At 43.4% G+C, this 21,707-nt stretch overlaps 1 protein-coding gene across 2 annotated transcripts in view; it reads right to left on the reverse strand.

Moving 5' to 3' along the window:
• HGF (hepatocyte growth factor) overlaps window positions 1-21,707 on the reverse strand; it is a 116,577-nt gene that overhangs the window by 38,984 nt on the left and 55,886 nt on the right. For both annotated transcript variants that reach the window (XM_030217049.1, XM_030217048.1), the window contains exons 6-11: window positions 21,365-21,485; window positions 12,364-12,482; window positions 9,605-9,770; window positions 8,089-8,216; window positions 7,041-7,143; window positions 4,209-4,342 (exon numbers count right to left, since the gene is read on the reverse strand). In XM_030217049.1, the coding sequence (XP_030072909.1) occupies window positions 4,209-4,342; window positions 7,041-7,143; window positions 8,089-8,216; window positions 9,605-9,770; window positions 12,364-12,482; window positions 21,365-21,485 (771 nt within the window). The remainder of the gene's footprint in view (window positions 1-4,208; window positions 4,343-7,040; window positions 7,144-8,088; window positions 8,217-9,604; window positions 9,771-12,363; window positions 12,483-21,364; window positions 21,486-21,707) is intronic.

Raw genomic sequence — 21,707 nt, forward strand, 5'->3', positions numbered from 1 at the left:
ACAGTGTGGTAAATTTAAAACGAATTGGAGAAAATTTTTCTTCACCCAACGTGTAATTAGACTCTGGAATTCGTTGCCGGAGAACGTGGTACGGGCGGTTAGCTTGACGGAGTTTAAAAAGGGGTTAGATAGATTCCTAAAGGACAAGTCCATAGACCGCTATTAAATGGACTTGGAAAAATTCCGCATTTTTAGGTATAACTTGTCTGGAATGTTTTTACGTTTGGGGAGCGTGCCAGGTGCCCTTGACCTGGATTGGCCACTGTCGGTGACAGGATGCTGGGCTAGATGGACCTTTGGTCTTTCCCAGTATGGCACTACTTATGTACTTATGTAATAGAAATTCTTCCATATTTAATTTGTCTCATCATTCACTTACAAAAGTGGAAGAGCGTTTGCTAAATAAAGGGTTATCATATGTTCCCACTCAAGATCACGAGTCATTTTTTAGGCTACTGGCTTTAGATATGTCGTTTCTATAGTTTGTACAAATATTTTTTCTAAGGCCATTTCTTTCACCAACTGTCCTTCCTGATAGTAGATAAAGCTACATCCCCTGGATTCCATCTTCAGATAAAGCTACATCCCCTGGATTCCATCTTCAGATAAAGCTACATCCCCTGGATTCCATCTTCAGATAAAGCTACATCCCCTGGATTCCATCTTCAGATAAAGCTACATCCCTTGGATTCTATGTACGGATAAAGCTATATCCCCTGGATTCCATCTTTAGATAAAGCTACATCCCTTGGATTCTATGTACGGATAAAGCTATATCCCCTGGATTCCATCTTTAGATAAAGCTACATCCCCTGGATTCCATCTTCAGATAAAGCTACATCCCCTGGATTCCATCTTCAGATAAAGCTACATCCCCTGGATTCCATCTTCAGATAAAGCTACATCCCCTGGATTCCATCTTCAGATAAAGCTACATCCCCTGGATTCCATCTTCAGATAAAGCTACATCCCCTGGATTCCATCTTCAGATAAAGCTACATCCCCTGGATTCCATCTTCAGATAAAGCTACATCCCTTGGATTCTATGTACGGATAAAGCTATATCCCCTGGATTCCATCTTTAGATAAAGCTACATCCCTTGGATTCTATGTACGGATAAAGCTATATCCCCTGGATTCCATCTTTAGATAAAGCTACATCCCCTGGATTCCATCTTCAGATAAAGCTACATCCCCTGGATTCCATCTTCAGATAAAGCTACATCCCCTGGATTCCATCTTCAGATAAAGCTACATCCCCTGGATTCCATCTTCAGATAAAGCTACATCCCTTGGATTCTATGTACGGATAAAGCTATATCCCCTGGATTCCATCTTTAGATAAAGCTACATCCCCTGGATTCCATCTTCAGATAAAGCTACATCCCCTGGATTCTATGTACGGATAAAGCTATATCCCCTGGATTCCATCTTTAGATAAAGCTACATCCCTTGGATTCGATCTACTGGTAAAGCTACATCCCCTGGATTCTTTCTACGGGTAAAGCTATATACCCTGGATTCTATGTACGGATAAAGCTATATCCCCTGGATTCCATCTTCTGGTAAAGCTACATCCCCTGGATTCTTTCTATGGGTAAAGCTACATCCCCTGGATTCTATCTTCAGATAAAGCTACATCCCCTGGATTCTATGTACGGATAAAGCTATATCCCCTGGATTCCATCTTTAGATAAAGCTACATCCCTTGGATTCTATCTACTGGTAAAGCTACATCCCCTGGATTCTTTCTACGGGTAAAGCTATATACCCTGGATTCTATGTACGGATAAAGCTATATCCCCTGGATTCCATCTTCTGGTAAAGCTACATCCCCTGGATTCTTTCTATGGGTAAAGCTACATCCCCTGGATTCTTTCTATGGACAAAGCTACATCCCCTGGATTCTATCTTCAGATAAAGCTACATCCCCTGGATTCTATGTACGGATAAAGCTATATCCCCTGGATTCCATCTTTAGATAAAGCTACATCCCTTGGATTCGATCTACTGGTAAAGCTACATCCCCTGGATTCTTTCTACGGGTAAAGCTATATACCCTGGATTCTATGTACGGATAAAGCTATATCCCCTGGATTCCATCTTCTGGTAAAGCTACATCCCCTGGATTCTTTCTATGGGTAAAGCTACATCCCCTGGATTCTTTCTATGGACAAAGCTACATCCCCTGGATTCCATCTTCAGATAAAGCTACATCCCCTGGATTCTATCTACGGGTAAAGCTATATCCCCTGGATTCTATCTACGGGTCAAGCTACATCCCCTGGATTCTATGTACGTATAAAGCTATATCCCCTGGATTCTTTCTACGGGTAAAGCTATATCCCCTGGATTCTATGTACTTATAAAGCTATATCCCTTGGATTCTATCTACGGGTCAAGCTATATCCCCTGGATTATTTCTATGGATAAAGCTATATCCCCTGGATTCCATCTTCAGATAAAGCTATATCCCCTGGATTCTTTCTATGGGTAAAGCTATATCCCCTGGATTCTATGTACGTATAAAGCTATATCCCCTGGATTCTATGTATGTATAAAGCTATATACCCTAGATTCTTTCTATGGATAAAGCTATATCCCCTGTATTCCATCTTCAGATAAAGCTATATCCCCTGGATTCTTTCTATGGGTAAAGCTATATCCCCTGGATTCTATGTACGTATAAAGCTATATCCCCTGGATTCTATGTATGTATAAAGCTATATACCCTAGATTCTTTCTACGGATAAAGCTATATCCCCTGGATTCTTTCTACGGGTAAAGCTATATACCCTGGATTCTATGTACGTATAAAGCTATATACATACATAGATGTCTGATTTAATAGACCTGCCACCCAGAAACGCTAAAAGATCATCCTGCACTTTCCTCAATCTCCACTTCCCTAAGTGCAAAGGCATAAAATACAAAGTACTTCACGCATCAACCTTCTCTTATATGAGCACGCAATTCTGGAATACACTACCACGCAACCTGAAAACGATCTACGAATTAACTGACTTCCGCACACTATTGAAGACTCATCTCTTTGAGAAAACTTATCGCAAGGATCAAAACACATGAAGTCCATACACACTAATAGAAATGCATCACTACACTTCTTCTGAATTCTCTTCCCCCATACTTTCACCACTTTTAAAACTCTACCCACAGATAAAATTGTCATACCCAAATGTTCTCTCGCTATTGTTCTATTGCCCTACCATTTTCCCATTGGTACATTCCATTGCTCTATTCCCCTAATGATATTTTGACTTTGTCTTCCCATAACTCTTCATAATGTAACCCATAATCGAATTGTAACAAACTGTTTTTCCATCATTCACAATGTATTGTAAGCCACACTGAGCTCGCAAATAGGTGGGAAAATGTGGGATACAAATGCAATAAAATAAATAAATAAATAAATAAATAAATAAATAAATAAATAAATAAATAAATATCCCCTGGATTCCATCTTCAGATAAAGCTACATCCCCTGGATTCTTTCTATGGGTAAAGCTACATCCCCTGGATTCTATATAATGTGCACAAAGTTGCACTCCAAAATTTGAGCATTTGCCCAAGTTCTGCACGCAACTTAATTGATTAACGAGCCCTTAACTAAAAATAGGTGGGTGCTAACAACCAATTATTGCAGTTAATTGGCATGAATTAGAATGTGCGCACACAGCATGTTGTAATGTATTCTATAAGGCTCAGCGTCTAACTCTCAGAACGCGTATCTGAAAAGGGGGCTTGGCCAGGGGCATTCTGAAACGTTGTACATGCAATTACAGAATTTGGCCTAAGTGCGCCCAAGTTGGGTGCCAGCATAAGTCCAGTGCGGACTTCACGCCTCTGTGTTGTTCTATATAAGGGGCACCCTTTAGAGAGTAGCTTCCTAGTGCCAAACATTTTCAGTGCCCAACTTCATTGATAGAATTTCCTCCTATGTGTGTTTAAAGACATGTTACATTTACATATTATACTTTAGAAAATTCAAGCACATATGTAACTTTTCAAGGAAATATTACATACCCCAAAAAGCAGCTGTACATGTGTGCACATAGTTTTCTTGGGAATAATTTTCAAAGCGAGAGTACCTGAGTATAATTAATATGGAAAGTTAAAAAATTACCCTATTACTTCCTAATTCTGAAACTCTACACGTAAGCTTGAAAATGAGAGACTGGACCACTTACATTTTGATATGGCACAATAGTCCCATGGGATGGTTGGGTTATCTGTGTAGCACCATGGGCCATGGGCATCGTTATCAGGATTTCGGCAGTAATTTTTATCCAGGATGCTTTCATCTGGTCCTCTGAAGGTAAGCCTGCAGAATAATGAACACATATTTGTTAAATGCTTTCATTTTATTTCTGTTTACCAGTCATTACTCCTATATTATTTAGTAATGTAGGAACTGTCAGCAAATCAGAACCTTTTGGACAAACCAGCCCACAAAATTTCTCTTGTCTAGTGTGACAGCAGGAATTGCCCTTCATGTCTGAGCATCTATTTTTTTTACCCTTCCACATCATCCCTTATTGGTCAGTAGCAAAGTTCAATTTGTCCAATTGTGGAATTATTTTACCTTTCCAAGAATCATCCATTGACTCAGTTAAGAGGTGTTTTCTGCTTCAGAGTCCATTGACAACCATGTACAGCACCAACTGGGCAGCGAGATGCTAAATTAACATCCAGACAAATTACTGCTGTTGGTGGTGGGCATTTATATTTGGTAGGGCAATGTAGGTGTTCCTGGAGAGGGGAGGAGCTGTAGTTTGAGCGGAGCAGAGCTGAGGTTGACTTTTCAGTGTGTATTTATAAAATGTGAGTAGAAATTCATCACATGCACATATGATCTGCTTCAGAGTAGGTGTAAATGTGAATGTCAGAATTTCTGCAGTACCGGAGCTGCCTGTGCCTGAAATGGGAATAGAACTCAGTTCCTCAGTTCCCCAGGACCAAAGTCCACACCCTAACCACTAGGCCACTCCTCCACTGTTGCTACTATTTGAGATTCTACATGGAATGTTGCTATTCCACTAGAAGTCGGCCCTTGCAGATCACCAATGTGGCCGCGCAGGCTTCTGCTTCTGTGAGTCAGAATCAGAAGCCTGCGCAGCCTTCTACATGGATTGTTGCTAGTGGAATAGCAACATTCCATGTAGAATCTCCAATAGTAGCAACATTCCATGTAGAATCTCCAATAGTATCTATTTTATTTTTGTTACATTTGTACCCCGCGCTTTCCCACTCATGGCAGGCTCAGTGCGGCTTACATGGGGCAATGGAGGGTTAAGTGACTTGCCCAGAGTCACAAGGAGCTGCCTGTGCTTGAAGTGGGAATCAAACTCAGTTCCTCAGTTCCCCAGGACCAAACTCCACCACCCTAACCTCTAGGCCACTTCTCCACTGTTGCTACTATTATGAGATTCTACATGGAATGTTGCTATTCCACTAGCAACATTCCATGTAGAAGTCGGCCCTTGCAGATCACCAATGTGGCTGCGCAGGCTTCTGCTTCTGTGAGTCTGACGTCCTGCATATCACAGAAACAGAAGCCTGCGCAGCCTTCTACATGGAATGTTGCTAGTGGAATAGCAACATTCCATGTAGAATCTCCAATAGTAGCAACATTCTATGTAGAATCTCCAATAGTATCTATTTTATTTTTGTTACATTTGTACCCCGCGCTTTCCCACTCATGGCAGGCTCAGTGCGGCTTACATGGGGCAATGGAGGGTTAAGTGACTTGCCCAGAGTCACAAGGAGCTGCCTGTGCTTGAAGTGGGAATCAAACTCAGTTCTTCAGTTCCCCAGGACCAAAGTCCACCACCCTAACCACTAGGCCACTCCTCCATTCCACATGCACAAGAGGTTGAGCCTCTTTCATTTGAAAAGACGCTCTGGAATGAGGGAACATAGGATGATGAAGAAAAGGGATAACCTCAAAAATAATGTAGAAAAATGTGTTTTTATGAAAAGGTTGGAGATGCTTGGAACAGCCTCACAGCAGAGGACTGTATCTGAATTCAAGGAAGCAAGGATAAATCCAGAGGATCTGTATGGCGGAGGAAAGGAATCTAGAGCTTAATAGTTGATGTGGGTGGGCCTATTGCTCCCAATATTCAAAAGCATTTAACTGGCCAGGATCGGATATATTGGGTGATATAACCGGTTATCTCAAAAACACTAATGTGTCACTCCTTTTATACAGTCTATAGGTGAGCGCAAGACTTTGATCTGACATAAGAAATTTATATAAATAAAATAGCCTCAACGGCCCAGGGAACCTAACATTAGGACTCCACTGAAATGGCCAACATCATGGGCTCCTACCGCCTTCCGAAAAAACTCACAGACATCAAAAAACTCCCGCACTTAGGGAGAAAAAGATTCTGTGAACGGTTATCTGCCAATTTTCAGCCTGAGTTTAGTGGCCAAGTATGGCTGCTTGAAAACGTGGGGTATCTGTGGCCGGTTTCAAGATAACCGGCTAAGTCTGTATATCTACTTAGCCGGTTATGTTGAAACAAACTAAAAATAAACCAGATATTCAATGCCGGTCACCGGAAACGGCCCGACATTGAATATCTAGCATCACTGCGGACTGGGGGAATTAGCCCAGCTAACCTATGCGATCTGAACATCAGCCGCATTGTCTTTGTCCGTTGTCAATTTCTCTATTTCTTAAAGTGACTTAAATGAAACATCATCAAACTGCAGATAATACAAAGGTTTCCCAATGGTATTTGACTAAGGAAGGGGCAGATTGACAGTGATTTGGGTCCCTGAGCAATAAGGGTCATGTGCCCCTAACCATCCATCTGACATATATTACTTGGTATTACTGGTTAGGGGAGAGTGGGTCCTCAGGCACTACCCTATTTACAGACTGGTCAGTCCCTCCCCCCCCCCCCCGAACTAAGACTCTGGCAGCACATCTCAAGAACTCAACCAAAAAGCTTCTCTAGCCTAAGTACATGTGATCTCTGCACATTCACGTGTAGCTGTACTTCATGTACCTCTTTAAGTCTTCCATGTTCTCATTCCACATCGAACACGTCAGTTTAAGTCTTGTGATAGCCATGTTTCCCTTGTAGCCATTGCCATTCCCGTTATAGCACTCTAGGAATAAAAGGATACCTTATTTTGGTTCTTTAAAATTGTTAATAGAAAGCGTTTGAACTTAAAAAAAAAATACAGAAAGTAAATGATCTGGTCCCCTGGTCTTTGTACTTTTTGAAGAAGTGAAAAATCGACTCACTTCTACCCATTCTACACCACTCAGGACTTTGTAGACCTCAATCATATCCCCTCTCAGACGTTTCTTTTCCAAGCTGAAGAGCCCTAACCTCTTTAGCCTTTCTCATATGAGAGCCTGCCATCCTCTTTATCATTTTGCTCACCCTTCTTTGTACCTTTTTAAATTCTGGAATGCCTTTTTTTTTTTTTTAGATATGGCAATCAGAATTTCACATCTTGTCAACGTATAGTCACACCATGGAGTGATTCTGAGGCATTATGATATCCTTTGTTTTATTCTTGGTTCCTTTCCTAATAATTCCTAACAATCTGTTTCCTTTTTTGGCTGCTGCTGCTGCACACTGAGCAGAAGATTTCAACATATTATTCATGATGACACCTCAAACCTTTTCCTGGTTGGTGACTACTAATGTTGAACCTAGCATCATGAAATTATAATTCAGAAAATTCTCCCTACATGAATCACTTTGCAATTGTCTACATTAAATTTCGTGTGCCATTTGGATGCTCAGTCTTCCAGTTTCATAAAGTCTATATGTGATAGAAGAAATACAGAATTCACAAAGAGATATCGAACATTTCTTGGAATGCATTGACCAGCCCAGTTTTATTGTGGTTTATCAGATCACAACGGGCTCAGTGAATGCACTAGTACTGTCTTATAAGGTGCTACTCCATTCACTGAAATAAAAGAAGAAATTATTTACTGACACACACTAGTCACCACTTTTATTCTATGGAAAAACTTCTAGCTATTTCTAAGGGATAATCAGGAGGACGATAAGTGATACATGACTCATACAGTACCTTCTGTAGTAAAGACATCACACATTGGTATTTGCGTGCAATACCCGATCCGAGTATCGGGATCAGTGGTGAAACACCAAGGTGACTCTGCTCCATCTGGATTTCGACAGTAATTTTCCATCAAATCCCTATAAAGATAAATGTTTGTTGCAATTTACTTTAGGATAATGGTACTGAAATGTAACTTTTCTTTGGAAATAGCATTTACAGGGACAGTTTATCTATTTATTTATTTATTAGATTTGATATATACCTTCCAATCAAGTATCTCAAGGCAGGTATAGAAATATAACAATAAAATAAATATCACTCATTAAAAATGTAAAATAAAGCATCATAACATCATAAAAATAGCAAATACCTACATACAATATGTAAACCGCTATGACTGTAACCACAGAAAGCAATATATCGTTCCATCCCCTTTCCAAGTGATGTCTACTAATATGTACTACACTAATATTTAGGGATGTTTGCTACACCCCTGATTGTGCTCATAGTATGATAAAAAATCCTATGCTGTTGGGTGTGAGTTGAGGTGGGAACAGGACAGATGTAGCCAGTACCGACAGTGAGAATGTGGTACCTTAACACACGGCAACTGCCAGGGAGGCCGATAGTGAGGGTGTATTAACACTACCTCAAGAGACGGTGTTAAGTGTACACCAGGTAGTGTGGGAGCAGTACCCAAAAAGAAAAACCTCAGCTCCAATACCCACTCCCTGAGCCCAAATCCTAATGAGAGGCTCGCAATCCATATTCCCCTCTGTGGGACACCCCAGATACATATAACCCCAATAGGAGACCACTTTTGAAGCAGAATCCCCAGGAACATATGATCACCCCCCCCCCCCCCCCCCAGCACTTTCCGGTAGTCTAGAGGATAAGAAAAGTGCAATTCCCCTCTTCTCATGCTACACTGCCATCCTGGGTCAAAATGGCAGCTATGGCCCCCAGCAGTAGCCTCTCAATTTGGCAAATTGACCTTATTTGGTAGATTGACTTTTCTATGAAAGCAGAAGGCTTCTGTGTGTTACAAATCAGTTGATTCTGTACTTCCATTTGTTTTACATGTTAAATATAGGGGATGTGCTCACATCAGGGTGTCATATCAAGTTGAATTAATATGGTATTCACTCTCTTTGAATGTTACATTCTTTCTGAAGATACAGCATTTCCCCTTGTTTTCATGTTAACGACATGCAAGAATATGGAATATGTTGTTGCCATGTCCTACGTTGCTACGAATGACAACCCATTCCTATTTCAGCACCATCAATTTCTTCCATTGGTTTTACTATATTTCTTTATATCACTAGCCAAGAGGATGTGCTCTTACAAAATAAAAGCAGCAGTTAAGATTGAAAAAGGTCTTCTTTAATTAGCTTTTTTTCCCCTCAGAGACACAGAGTGGGAGAAACACTTTAGTGAATCAAGGCCTTAAAACGTAACTTAATGGGATGCTCTATTTTCATATTAAGAGGGAAGTTCCCTCTGCACAATCTTTACTACTCACTTGCATTTGTAGTTCTCAGGAGTGAAGTTGTGTTGATGAGGATACTGAGCGTCCCAGCGTTGGCACAGGGTTCCACTATATATGGCATTCACCGTACCTCGAAAGCCCTCTCCCTGGCCTTTGATGCACTCTGTCGTAATGTCGGTAGTGTTCACAATGTTGTGTGCTGTTGGGAGACAATAAGAAGGAGAAGACTCATCTTTTCAAGCTTTGATTTAGTTTTATCAATAAAATACACATCAGAACTGGACAGAATAAACAAACATTAAAATGCAACCAAATGCATACAGAGCTCTACATCGTAACACAACAATCTGCTATGCTGACCCTGTGATGACTCTCTTCATTTCCGGCCACAGGCAGAAATTAAATCCCCACGTCTACCTGCTAGTTTAAATTTTATGTTAAATGATAACCTCTAACAACAGATGAGGTTTTAAAAGTTTCTTACATTGCACGGTATCTGTAGTTCTTCTAATATACACCAGTAACAAATTCCACATCGTTAGGCCTGCCACAGAGAACGTGTTCTCATGTATTTTCAAAATGGGACAAACAAGCAAACAGACTCCTCTGATCTGAGTGATCGATTTGGCACATAAAGTTTAAAAATAGAGGACAGATACAATGCAGATTCCTTTTTTAGTGCCGTATGAATCAGAAATAAAATTTTAAATGAAATTTTCTACCTAACTGGAAGCCAGGGCAATTCATGCAAAATTGGTGTATTGTGTTGCAAACACAAGCAACCCGTAATGAGAAATGCCGAGACATTCTGAACTACAGAAGAGAGCCTTGACAAAATCCTAAGAGACCTTCAACCAACTACCTGCTCCCTCGACCCCTGCCCATCAAAGATAGTGTAGCAAGCAAGTATGGGTTTCTAAGTATGGGTTTCATAGAAGGCACCACAAAAATTGTGAACTCCTCTCTTTCTAATGGGCAACTACCAACAGCATTAAAAAGGGCAGTGGTGCATCCTTAGCTACAGAAGAACAGCCTTGACCAGGACAAACTTGAAAGTTACCGACCAGTATCCAACACCCCATTTTCTAGGGGTCTGTCTCAGCTCAGTGGTTGGCTAGAAGAGAGGAACTGGCTAGATCCATGTCAATCTGGATTCAGTCCCAATTAAAGAAGAGAAACGGTCCTCATATCCCTATTAGATGATCTTCACAGAAACCGAGACAGGGGATTTGTCTAGGTGTTAGTACTGCTAGATTTCTCAGCATGTTTAGACACTGTGGATCATGATATATGCTAGCAGATACAGGTATCAATGGAACAGTACTTGCTTGGTTCAGATCCTATGCATCAGACAGGCAACAGTCTATAATATTTGGAAGCACCTCATCGCCACCATAGGCACTGACCTGTGGGGTCCCACAAGGATTGATACCCACTGAACCTGACTTAACTACAGTCCTGAATAAACTGTTTACCTGTCTAACATCAATTCAAGAATGGGCTAAACACAACAAACTTTGCCTGAACCCAAGTACAACCAAGCTTCTCTGGGTCCCTAACTTAAGTGGATACATACTGGACAACACAATCTCTTTTGGGAAGTATGAACTCCCCCCTCAAATCACAAGTCAGGAACCTTGGAATACAGTTAGATTCAACAATTACTTTGATTCCCCAAATCCAAGCAACCTTCAAGAGCTGCCTCTACTATTTGCGACAGCTACGCTGCCTCTCTCCTTATATCGAGAAGGTAAATCTTATCCCAGTTGTGTGTGCCATGATAACATCAAGACTAGATTACTGCAATGCACTATACGATGGTCTGGCTACAAAGGGCCTCCACCAGCTCCAGTTGATTCAGAATGCAGCAGCAAGACTCATAGAAGGTTGCAAGTGACGTGACCACATCACACCATTTTTGCAAAAACTTCATTGGTTACCAGTACAATACAGGGCTAAATTTAAAACTCTATGTCTGATATTCAAGGCCCTTAAAGGAAATGACCCTGAGTACTTGAAGAACAGGATCACCCTCTACACACCTCCAAGGACACTAAGGAGTATCCCTAACCATACCCTCTCCAAAAGACATTACACGATGTGATACCCGCAAGCGAGCCTTCTCCAGATTAACCCCCACACTCTTGAATGCACTGCCTGAAAGGCTCCGCTTAATACAAGACTATCTCTACTTCAGGAAGCAGGTGAAAGCTTGGCTCTTCAACCAGGCCTTTAATAGAGGAAGTAACTAACTTCTTATTCTCTCTCACATACACACAAGGAGTGACACGGGCTGTACATACTGTAGCAGGGCATGTTTATCTACTCCTACCCTAGCTGAGATAATATTTAATCATCTTTCTGCTCTCATGTGGAGCTTTATTTAAATTAGTCCCCTTATTTTCTAACTCCTCTTACTCTTTTACCTATCTATAGGTTCCATCTTTGCTTATACCCTATGCTGTCTATTAAAATGTTCTATTACATATTGTGTAGACATTGTAAGTAGTATACCATGCCTTATTTTGTATTGCTGTTTGAATATTTTTACTGCTGTAATTGTCTATTGCTTATTTTTGATTTATTCTTACTGTACACCGCCTTGAGTTAATTCCTTCAAAAATGCAGTAAATAAATCCTAATAGATAAATAAATAACAGCAAAGCCAGGGTATTTAATAGCATATTATGAAGTTATTTTCTATAATATGAAGGAAGAGCAAGAAACATTTGTATTTTTTCATTTGAAATTCTGAAAAAGGAATGAAAGTCCTCAATTTCACTTCAGCTTACCACAGGGTTTAATGTTGCAGAACTCCCAGGGGGTCTTAGGGTCAAGCGTATAACACCAGGGCCTCGACTTGCCATCAGGATTCCGGCAGTAATTATCTTCCAGGCCCTTGTCAGGGTATCTGAAAACCACAGACAACATTTCATCAATCATAAACAGGTATCCCCCTGTTCAAAAGGCCAATTAAATGTGGATTGTGAAAGCCAAAATACAATACAAATCTCATTAAGAAAACTGTCTCTCCCGGGACCTAAGCCCAGTGTTCAGACCCCAAACTTCTCATTATCAATGAGGGCTTCTTTCATTCTACTATTAGATTTGTGATCCTATGTGCCACTTTCTTAGTTCTTTTCCTGAAAAAATGAGAAGTTCTTTTAACTTCATTGTATCTGCTGTCAGGAGATACAATAATAGTGGTTTATCCCATTGCTATAGAAAACGTAGCATATTCTCTGCTATTTATTGTTAAAATAGCCTAATATGAATTCACTAAAACATCAGCATAGAGATGGTAGGAAAAGCCATGAGAGGAGATTAATGAACCAAGGGAAGAAGTGTAGATAGAAAAGAGGATGGGACCAAGAACAGAACCCTGAGGTACGCCGACAGGCAGAGGGATAGAAGTAGAAGAGGATCCACCAGAGTGAACACTAAAGGTGCGGAGGGAGAGGTAGGAAGAGAACCAGGAAAGGACAGAGCCCTGGAATCCAAGTGAGGACAGGGTATCGAGAAGTATGCTGTGATCGACAGTGTCAAAAGCAGCGGAAAGATCAAGAAGAATGAGGATGGAATATTGACCTCTGGATTTAGCCAGTAATAGGTCATTGGAGACTTTAGTAAGTGCAGTTTCGGTTGAGTGGAGAGGGCGAAAACCAGATTGTAGTGGGTCAAGAATAGCATGTGAGGAGAGAAACTCAAGGCTGCGGCGGTGAACAGCACGCTCAAGTAATTTGGAGAGAAAAGGAAGGAGGGAGATGGGTCGGTAATTAGAGGGACAAGTAGGGTCGAGTGAAGGCTTCTTAAGGAGAGGTGTGACCACAGCATGTTTAAAGGCAGCAGGGACAGTCGCAGTGGAAAGTGAGAGGTTGAGAATGTGACAGATAAAAGGAATAAGAGCAGGAGAGATGGCATTAAGAAGGTGGGTGGGAATGGGATCAGAGGAACAGGTGGTACATTTTGAGGAAGAAAGGAGAAGTGTAGTTTCCTCAATAGTAACTTCAGGAAAGGAGGAAAGGGAATGAGGGGAAGGAGAGAGAGAGGGGAACGGACTAGTGGAGGGAGAGGTGGTGAGGTAGAGAAAGCAAGGTTTATTTTTTGAATCAGAGGTACTAAGGGGATCTTTTAATAAGTGTATTAGCATTTTTAGCTAATGCAAACAATTAGTATATGCTAAATGCTGACAGTGATCACTAATCACTTGACTGATTAACTTCTTTGCTATTAGTGAACAAGCAATATCACTTCAATCCTTATGTCCAGGGCCACCGAGAGCCGGAGCCGGTCCCGGGACAAGGCCACCCCCGGGCCCCCCCACCCGAGGTCGCCGCCCACCCGAGATCGCCGGGCCCCGCCCACCTGAGATTGCCAGGCCCCCCTGCCGCCCATGGTCGCTGGGCCCCCCTCCACCCGCAATCGGGCCGGGCCCTCGGAACTAACCTTAAGCCTCCTTTCACTTCGCAGCAAGCAGCAGCAGGGCAGACCTCTCCTCCTTCCTTCTGTGCCCCGCCCTCACGGACGTTACGTCAGGCGAGGGTGGGGCATGGAAGGAAGGAGTGGCCTGACCTGCTGCTGCTTGCTGCAAAGTGAAAGGAGGCTTAAGGTTAGTTCCGGGAGTGACGGAGGGCGGGCCAGGCGGCGACAGAGGGCGGGCCAGGTGGCGGCGGCACCGGGCCCAGGCCCCGGGACTTTTGTCCCCCCTGTCCCCCCCTCTCGGTTGCCCTGCTTATGTCGAATATGGTCTCTCCATAGTCGATGACCTAATGTATGTTATAATCCAATTATCACTCAGGAACCTTCATGCAATACCATAAATTATTCTTCTTTACCATGTATGTATGCACATGGTATATATATATATATTAATTACAAACCCGCTCCAGTCTATTATTACAAGTATCTTTATTGAAAAAATGTGCTCCGAAATTAAGCACATATCATATTTAAAAACAATAATGACAATAATACTCACTCATTCACTCATTCCACATTCATTCATAATACCTGTCTAGTAACATTTCATTTTATGTACTAATAACATTTATGTATACAAATGCTCATATTATTCTCACTTATAATTATTTGAATTTTTACGTTCTACTACATTGTCAGACTATTAATATCTTCTTAAATATCTTGTCCCAATTTTCACATGGGTACTTGCTACTTCACAGTTCCAATTTATCTCCGTGAAGTTGTTATAATAGTCTCTGACACAGTTCTCAATGTAAGTAAAACAACTTTCAGTAATCCCCAGGTACTGGATGAACGGAATGAGTTTATCACTCCCACATTTGATGTCAGCTTGTTCCTTATACAAACGTCGGTTCCCCTATGCAGGACCGCATTTCGCTCACTTCGTCAGGAGGAACCACCGCATCATCTTCTTCATCTAAATTCACCTACTTTAATCGATTCAAATCGGCTGCATGCCTGAATGAGACTTCTCAGCTCGGGAGCCAACTGCCGTGTCTCTGGGTTTGTAATTAATATTCAGGTTAGCTCCAGTAGTTCTACTGTGTCCCTATTTGAGTAGTATTGTTAATTATATATATATATATACCATGAACTGTTCCATGTATGTTATGTTCCATCTATGTTACCATGTATGTATGCACCTTAACGCAACACCATTTGTAATTTTGTTACCCGGAAATGGCAACCGCCATTATGGCAAACATAAGCCACATTGAGCCTGCAAATTGGTGGGAAAATGTGGGATACAAATGCTACAAATAAATAAAATAAAAAATTCTTAATGGGAGCTAAAAACGGGTAATGCACCTTAGGAAGAGACCCCTAAGTGTTATCGCCTATTTCATGTATTTACTAGTAAAAAAGGCCTGTTTCAGACACAAATGAAACGGGCGCTAGCAAGGTTTTCCTCAGAGTGTGTCTGTTTGAGATAGTGTGTTTGATAGTCACTGTGTGAGGGAGAGTGAATGTGCGAGTGTGTGTGTGTGAGAGAGAGAGAGAGAGAGACTGGGTGCGAGTGTGTCTGTGAGAGAGAGAGTGTGTGTGTGACAATGAGAGTGTGTCCCAGGACCCCCCCCCCCCCTCTCTCTCTCCCTCCCTCCTTCCCTGTTCAGGGGTCCTCATCCCCCCTCCCTCCCTCCCTCCCAGTTCCAGGGTCCCCCCTCTCAGTTCCAGAGTCGTCTCCCCCCCCCCTCCTGACAGGGTGTTCCTTTTTTTTTCACTGTCAGAATGACAGAGGGGGTGGGGTGGGGTGATGGGTTTGTTGAAGTGTGTGTGGGGGTGAAGATCTCGTTTTCTCTTACCTGGTGTGCATTTGTGATTTGTTTTTCTGTGGGTGCCGTTTTTGACTGGCAGTGGGTGGGCTGGCTGGCGGTTTCGTAGCGATGTGGTTTGGCGGGGCGGGCTGCAGGTGGACTTGCACTGCTGGGCGGGCGGTCTGGCTTTAAATTTGACGGGCAGCGGGCATGGTTTCTGTTGGACTGTCAGTCCTTTGTTTTTCTTTCTGGTTGCCATGGGTGCCGTTTTTGACTGGCTGCGGGCCTGTGAGCTGGCGGTTTCTTTGCTATTTGTTTTGACGGGGCGGGCTGCAGGTCGACTCGCGCTGCTGGGTGTGCGGGCTGGCATTGGTGTGCGTGGTGGCGGGCTGCGGGTCAACTTGCGCTGCTGTTGGTCGACTCACGCTGCTGGGTGGGCGGGCTGGTGTTGGCGTGCGTGGTGGCGGGCTACAGGTCGACTTGCGCTGCTGTTGCTTGGGCTCTCTGGATGACGTCATCCGAGGCTTCAGTCCCAGGCACAGTCAATCAGAATGGAGGCATGGGCCCAGGCAGCTTCATGGAACTATTCTTTGAGTAAAAAAATATATCCTCCTATTTGTTTTAAAAGTATTTCCATATAATTTCATTAAGTGTCCCCTGGCCTTTGTACTTTTTGAAAATGTGAATAATCGATTCACTTTTGCCCGTTCCACCCCACTCAGGATTTTATAGACCTCAGTCATATCTTCCCTCAGTTGTCTCTATTTCAAGCTGAAAAGGCCTTACCTCTTTAGTCTTTCCTCATATGGGAAGAATTCCACTATCAGGCTTATTTTCGAAAGAGAAGGACGCCCATCTTTCGACACAAATCGCAAGATGATCGTCCTTCTCACAGGGTCGCCCAAAATCGGCATAATTGAAAGCCAATTTTGGGTGTCTCCAACTGTTTTCCATCGCGGGGATGACCAAAGTTCACAGGGGCGTGTCGGAGGTGTAGCGAAGGCAGGACTTGGGCGTGCCTAACATATGGGCATCCTCGACCCATAATCAAAAATAGAAGGGCGTCCCCAGTGGTGTGCTGGTAAATTTTTAACAACAGGCTCTCTCCCCGGTCCACCTCGGTGTCCCCCCATCCACCACTGCACCCCCCCATCCACCTCTGCGCCCCCCCCCCCACCTCTGCGCCCCCCTAAAATTGCAGAGCTGGCTATAGCCGGGGGTGGGGTGGGGGCAATGCATTACTCTCTCCAGGAAAAAAAAATTAAATGATCCCAGGTTCCAATCTAATTCATGTTTAATATGGGATAAAATGCCATAAATAAGTAAATAAATATAAACTTTTAACGTTCAGCACCTGATTCTCAAAGCGAACATATTCCAAACACTATAATGAAAATAAAATTATTTTTTTTCTACCTTTGTTGTCTGGTGACTTTGTTTCTCTGATCATGCTGGTCCAGTATCTGATTCTGCTGCTCTCTATCTTTTCCCTTGACTCCATTTCCAGGGCTTCCTTTCCATTTATTTCTTTTCTTTCCTCCTTTCTTCTTCATTTCTGGTCCTCCGCATACTTGATTGTACAGTGGATCCAGCTTCTGCCTATTTTCTCCATCCATGTGCAGTTTCTCTCCTCACTTCCTTTTCCCTCATCTAATCTCCTTCCTCTATCTTCCCTCCATGTCTAGCATTTCTTCTCTCTCCCTTCCCTTCCCTCCATCCATGTCCAGAATTTCTCTTGCTCTCCCCTCCTTCCATGTCCTGAAACTCTCTTCTCTCCCCTGCCCCCCTCTGCCCATCCATGCCCAGCAATTCTCTCCCCTGCCCCCCTCTGCCCATCCATGCCCAGCAATTCTCTCCCCTGCCCCCCTCTGCCCATCCATGCCCAGCAGTTCTCTCCCCTGCCCCCCTCTGCCCATCCATGCCCAGCAATTATCCTCCCTCCCCTGCCCTCCCACTCCCATCCATGTCTAGTGATGTCCTTCGCCCCCACCCTCCCCTGCTGCTCCCATCCGTCAGTTTCAATTACCTCCCTCGAAGCGCCGCATTATTTAAGGCCCTGCTGCCCGTCTCCAGCTGCCTTCCCTGCTTGCTTCTGAGGAGTTCGCGCCCTTAGTCCGGCCGTCGCGGAAAAAGGAAATGACGTCAGAATGATGTCAGAAGGCGGGACTAAGGGCGCGAACTCCTCAGAAGTAAGCAGGGAAGGCAGCTGGAGATGGGCTTCGAGGGAGGTAATTGAAACTGACGGATGGGAGCGGCAGGGGAGGGTGAGGGCGAAGGACATCGCTAGACTTCGATGGGAGCGGGAGGGGAGGGGAGGTAAGCATGGCGCCCTCCTGCCATGCTTACCTCGTGCAATGGAGCCAGCTCGCCCCGAACAACAACCGGCTCGCAAGAGCTGTCAAAATTTAACAAGCGGCTCTTGCGAGCCGGTGCGAGCCGGCTCCAGCGCACCACTAGGCGTCCCTGATAAGCACTTGGATGACTTTACTTGGTTCTTCTTTTGTTACGACCAAGCCACGAAAAGGTGCCCGAACTGACCACATGACCACCGGAGGGAATCGGGGATCACCTCCCCTTACTCACCCAGTGGTCACTAACCCCCTCCCACCCTATAAACAAAATTTAAATATTATTTCCAGCCTCTATGCCAGCCTCAAATATCATACCCAGCTCCATGTTAGCAGTATGCAGGTCCCTGGAGCAGTTTTAGTGGGTGCAGTGCACTTCAGACAGGTGGACCCAGGCCCATCCCCCCTACCTGTTACACTTGTGGTGGTAAATGTGAGCCCTCCAAAACCCACCACAAGCCCACTGTACCCATATCTAGATGCCTCCCTTCATCCCTAAGGGCTATGGTATTGGTGTACAGTTGTGGGGAGTGGGTTTTGGGGGGCACAGCACACAAGGTAAGGGAGCGATGCACCTGGGAGCTTTTTCTGAAGTCCACTGCAGTGCCCCCTAGGGTGTCTGGTTGGTGTCCTGGCATGTGAGGGGGACCAGTGCACTACGAATGTTGGCTCCTCCCACGATCAAATGGTTTGGATTTGGTCATATCTGAGATGGGCGTCCTCGGTTTCCATTATCACTGAAAATCAGGGACGACCATCTCTAAGGTCGACCTAAATGTTGAGATTTGGTCGTCCCCGACCGTATTGTTGAAACGAAAGATGGACGCCCATCTTGTTTCGATAATATGGGTTTCCCCGCCCCTTCACGGGGACGTCCTCAGGAAAACTTGGGCACCCCGTTCGATAATGCCCCTCCTGGTAAGTTAGGACATCGTCTGGGAAAACGTCTGATGGGCAGTCTATATCTTATTTCTTTATTTATAACAGCATTTATATTCCACGATTTTTCAAAATGAATTGGTTCAATGTAACTAACACATTTTAAAGTATTTGTATATTCAACTCTGGTATTCAGGTGCCGGTCAGCACTAAATATCTAGGTATAACTTCAATACCACCTTCGGTGAATCTCTTTATAAAGGCAGTTAATAAATCAAATAAATCAAATAAATAAATAATATGTTTGTTTTTTTTAACTGCTTCTGCTCTTTGATGCCCCCTGGAAACTGCTGTGCTAGGCAACTGCCTAGTCCTGCATTTAAAACATGTATTACACTTGGAAAAAGCTTTATTAAATTGCTTCTTCACTATGTGTTTGAAAACCATTAAACACATGCTAAAATGAAAATGAAAACATAAAATAAACAAAAGCAGCTCAAATGATACAAACTGAAAAAATCTACAAAGCATATAAAATGAAACTGAAAAACCTCCCAGACCTCCTAAATTCTTTATAATCTGCTTGTGTTTTAACTTCTTAGAATAATTTTGTGTCATCTGTAAATTTGATCAGTTCATCCTGCTGCCCTTTCCAGATCATTAGTGAATAGTTTCAACCGTAGCTAGTCCCGAGAAACCCATAAATGAAGGAATGTAGCTGCTGCATTAATCTTGTAGCTTGCTGAAGTGGATCCAGGGCTGACTGAGGGCACCTGCACATTTAGGCTGTTGATAATTAGGGTCACCAATAATTTCATGTCTCTAGGGAGCGGCTGGGCCAGCTGTGGTATTCCAGGCATTGTACACATGGGCTTGAATCTACTCTTCCTCAAGAAACTGGGCTACCAGTGCTGTAATGCAATGAAAGTAAAGAAAGGACTGATAGATGCAGCCTGTGTAAATATGGAACTATGGGCTAATCCCACTGGTTTCATAGATTTTTATCTGGCAGATCCTATAGGGTTAAATGTAAGAGAATATTTTCAGAGACTTGGAGGACCTCATGAGAAGTTCCACAAGGCTCTCCTTTATCTCCCTTATTATTTAATATTCTTATGCAATCTTTGCACTGGTCCCTCTCACATGCCCTAGGGGGCACTGCAGTGGACTTCATAAATTGCTTCCATGGTGCATAGCTCCCTTACCTTGGGTGCTGAGCCCCCCATCCCCCCCCAAAACCCACTACCCACAACTGTATAACACTACCATAGCCCTTAAAGGGTAAAGGGGGGCACCTAGATGTGGGTACAGTGGGTTTGTGGTGGGTTTTGGAGGGCTCACATTTACCAGCACACATGTAACAGGTCGGGGGGATGGGCCTGGGTACGCCTGCCTGAAGTGTACTGCAGTACCCACTAAAAACTGCTCCAGGGACCTGCATACTGATGTGACGGAGTTGGGTATGACATTTGAGGCTGGCAAAAAATGTTTTTACATTTTTTGGGGGGGTGGGAGGGGGTTGGTGACCACTGTGGGAGTAAGGGTTGGTGATCCCCGATTCCCTCTGGTGGTCATCTGGTCAGTTCGGGCACCTTTTCGAGGCTTGGTCGTGAAAAAAATTGGACCAAGTCGGCCAAATGCTCGTCGGGGACGCCCTTCTTTTTTCCATTATCGGCCTAGGACGCCCATCTCTTAACCACACCCCCGTCCCGCCTTTGGTACACTGCTGACACGGCCCTTTGAACTCTGGTCGTCCCCACGATGGAAAGCAGTTGAGGATGCCGAAAATCGGCTTTCGATTATGATGATTTGGGCGACCTTGAGAGAAGGACGCCCATCTCCCGATTTGTGTTGGAAGATAGGCGTCCTTCCCTTTCGAAAATAAGCTAGATAGTGGACATATTTCAAGATATCTGTCAGAATTCCATCCTTTTTATTGTGCAACCCTTGACCTTCCAGTCAAAAACAAAGCATTGGACTGAAAAATAATTCAGATTCTGCATGTTATTCATATTATAGAACAGTTTTGACCTATCCAACATAAAATTATAAGCTTAGCAATTTGTGACAGAGTCGTGTGTTTCTAGAACTCTTCTTAGCTTTTTAAAGCCTTCTAATGTGAGCCAGTGTCCACAAAGAGTGATCTGGGGAAGAAATCAGCAGACTTTGTAATGCTTCTGACTCTGTTGAAATGAGACAACTGTGCATATAACTCCCAGAGGAAGGTTTGTGCTGGTGATGGATTGAAATCGGCAGCTTTCCAAGCTAATTACTGCCCCAACCGTTTTTGTGTTTCATCAATTATTTTAAACAACATTCAAGTCTCCTACCTCTCTGGCCCAAATTTGTGCTGGTGAGGCCACTGAAGATCCCAACGCTGGCACTCCTTCTCCGAGTCTGTGTAATCCATCGGACCTCTGTAACTTTCTCCATTGCAGCTCATGCATTCCACTATTTATGCAGAAAATAGAATAACTGTAAGTGCATCACAAAATTTCAAGGGCGATTTTCAGTGTTTGCATTTTTGCACTCTGGCTTTCCTTTAAGCCCAGTCTACGAAAATCCTTTTCATTTGAACATACCTTAAGGAACATTATCCACAGAGACTTTTATTTGCCCATACTTTGGAACCCTGTCCCTAGACTGCCTCTGGTGCAGGTAAAAGAAATCATA

The sequence above is a fragment of the Microcaecilia unicolor genome, chromosome 10, assembly GCF_901765095.1.
Source record: "Microcaecilia unicolor chromosome 10, aMicUni1.1, whole genome shotgun sequence".
NCBI classification, from domain to species: domain Eukaryota; kingdom Metazoa; phylum Chordata; class Amphibia; order Gymnophiona; family Siphonopidae; genus Microcaecilia; species Microcaecilia unicolor.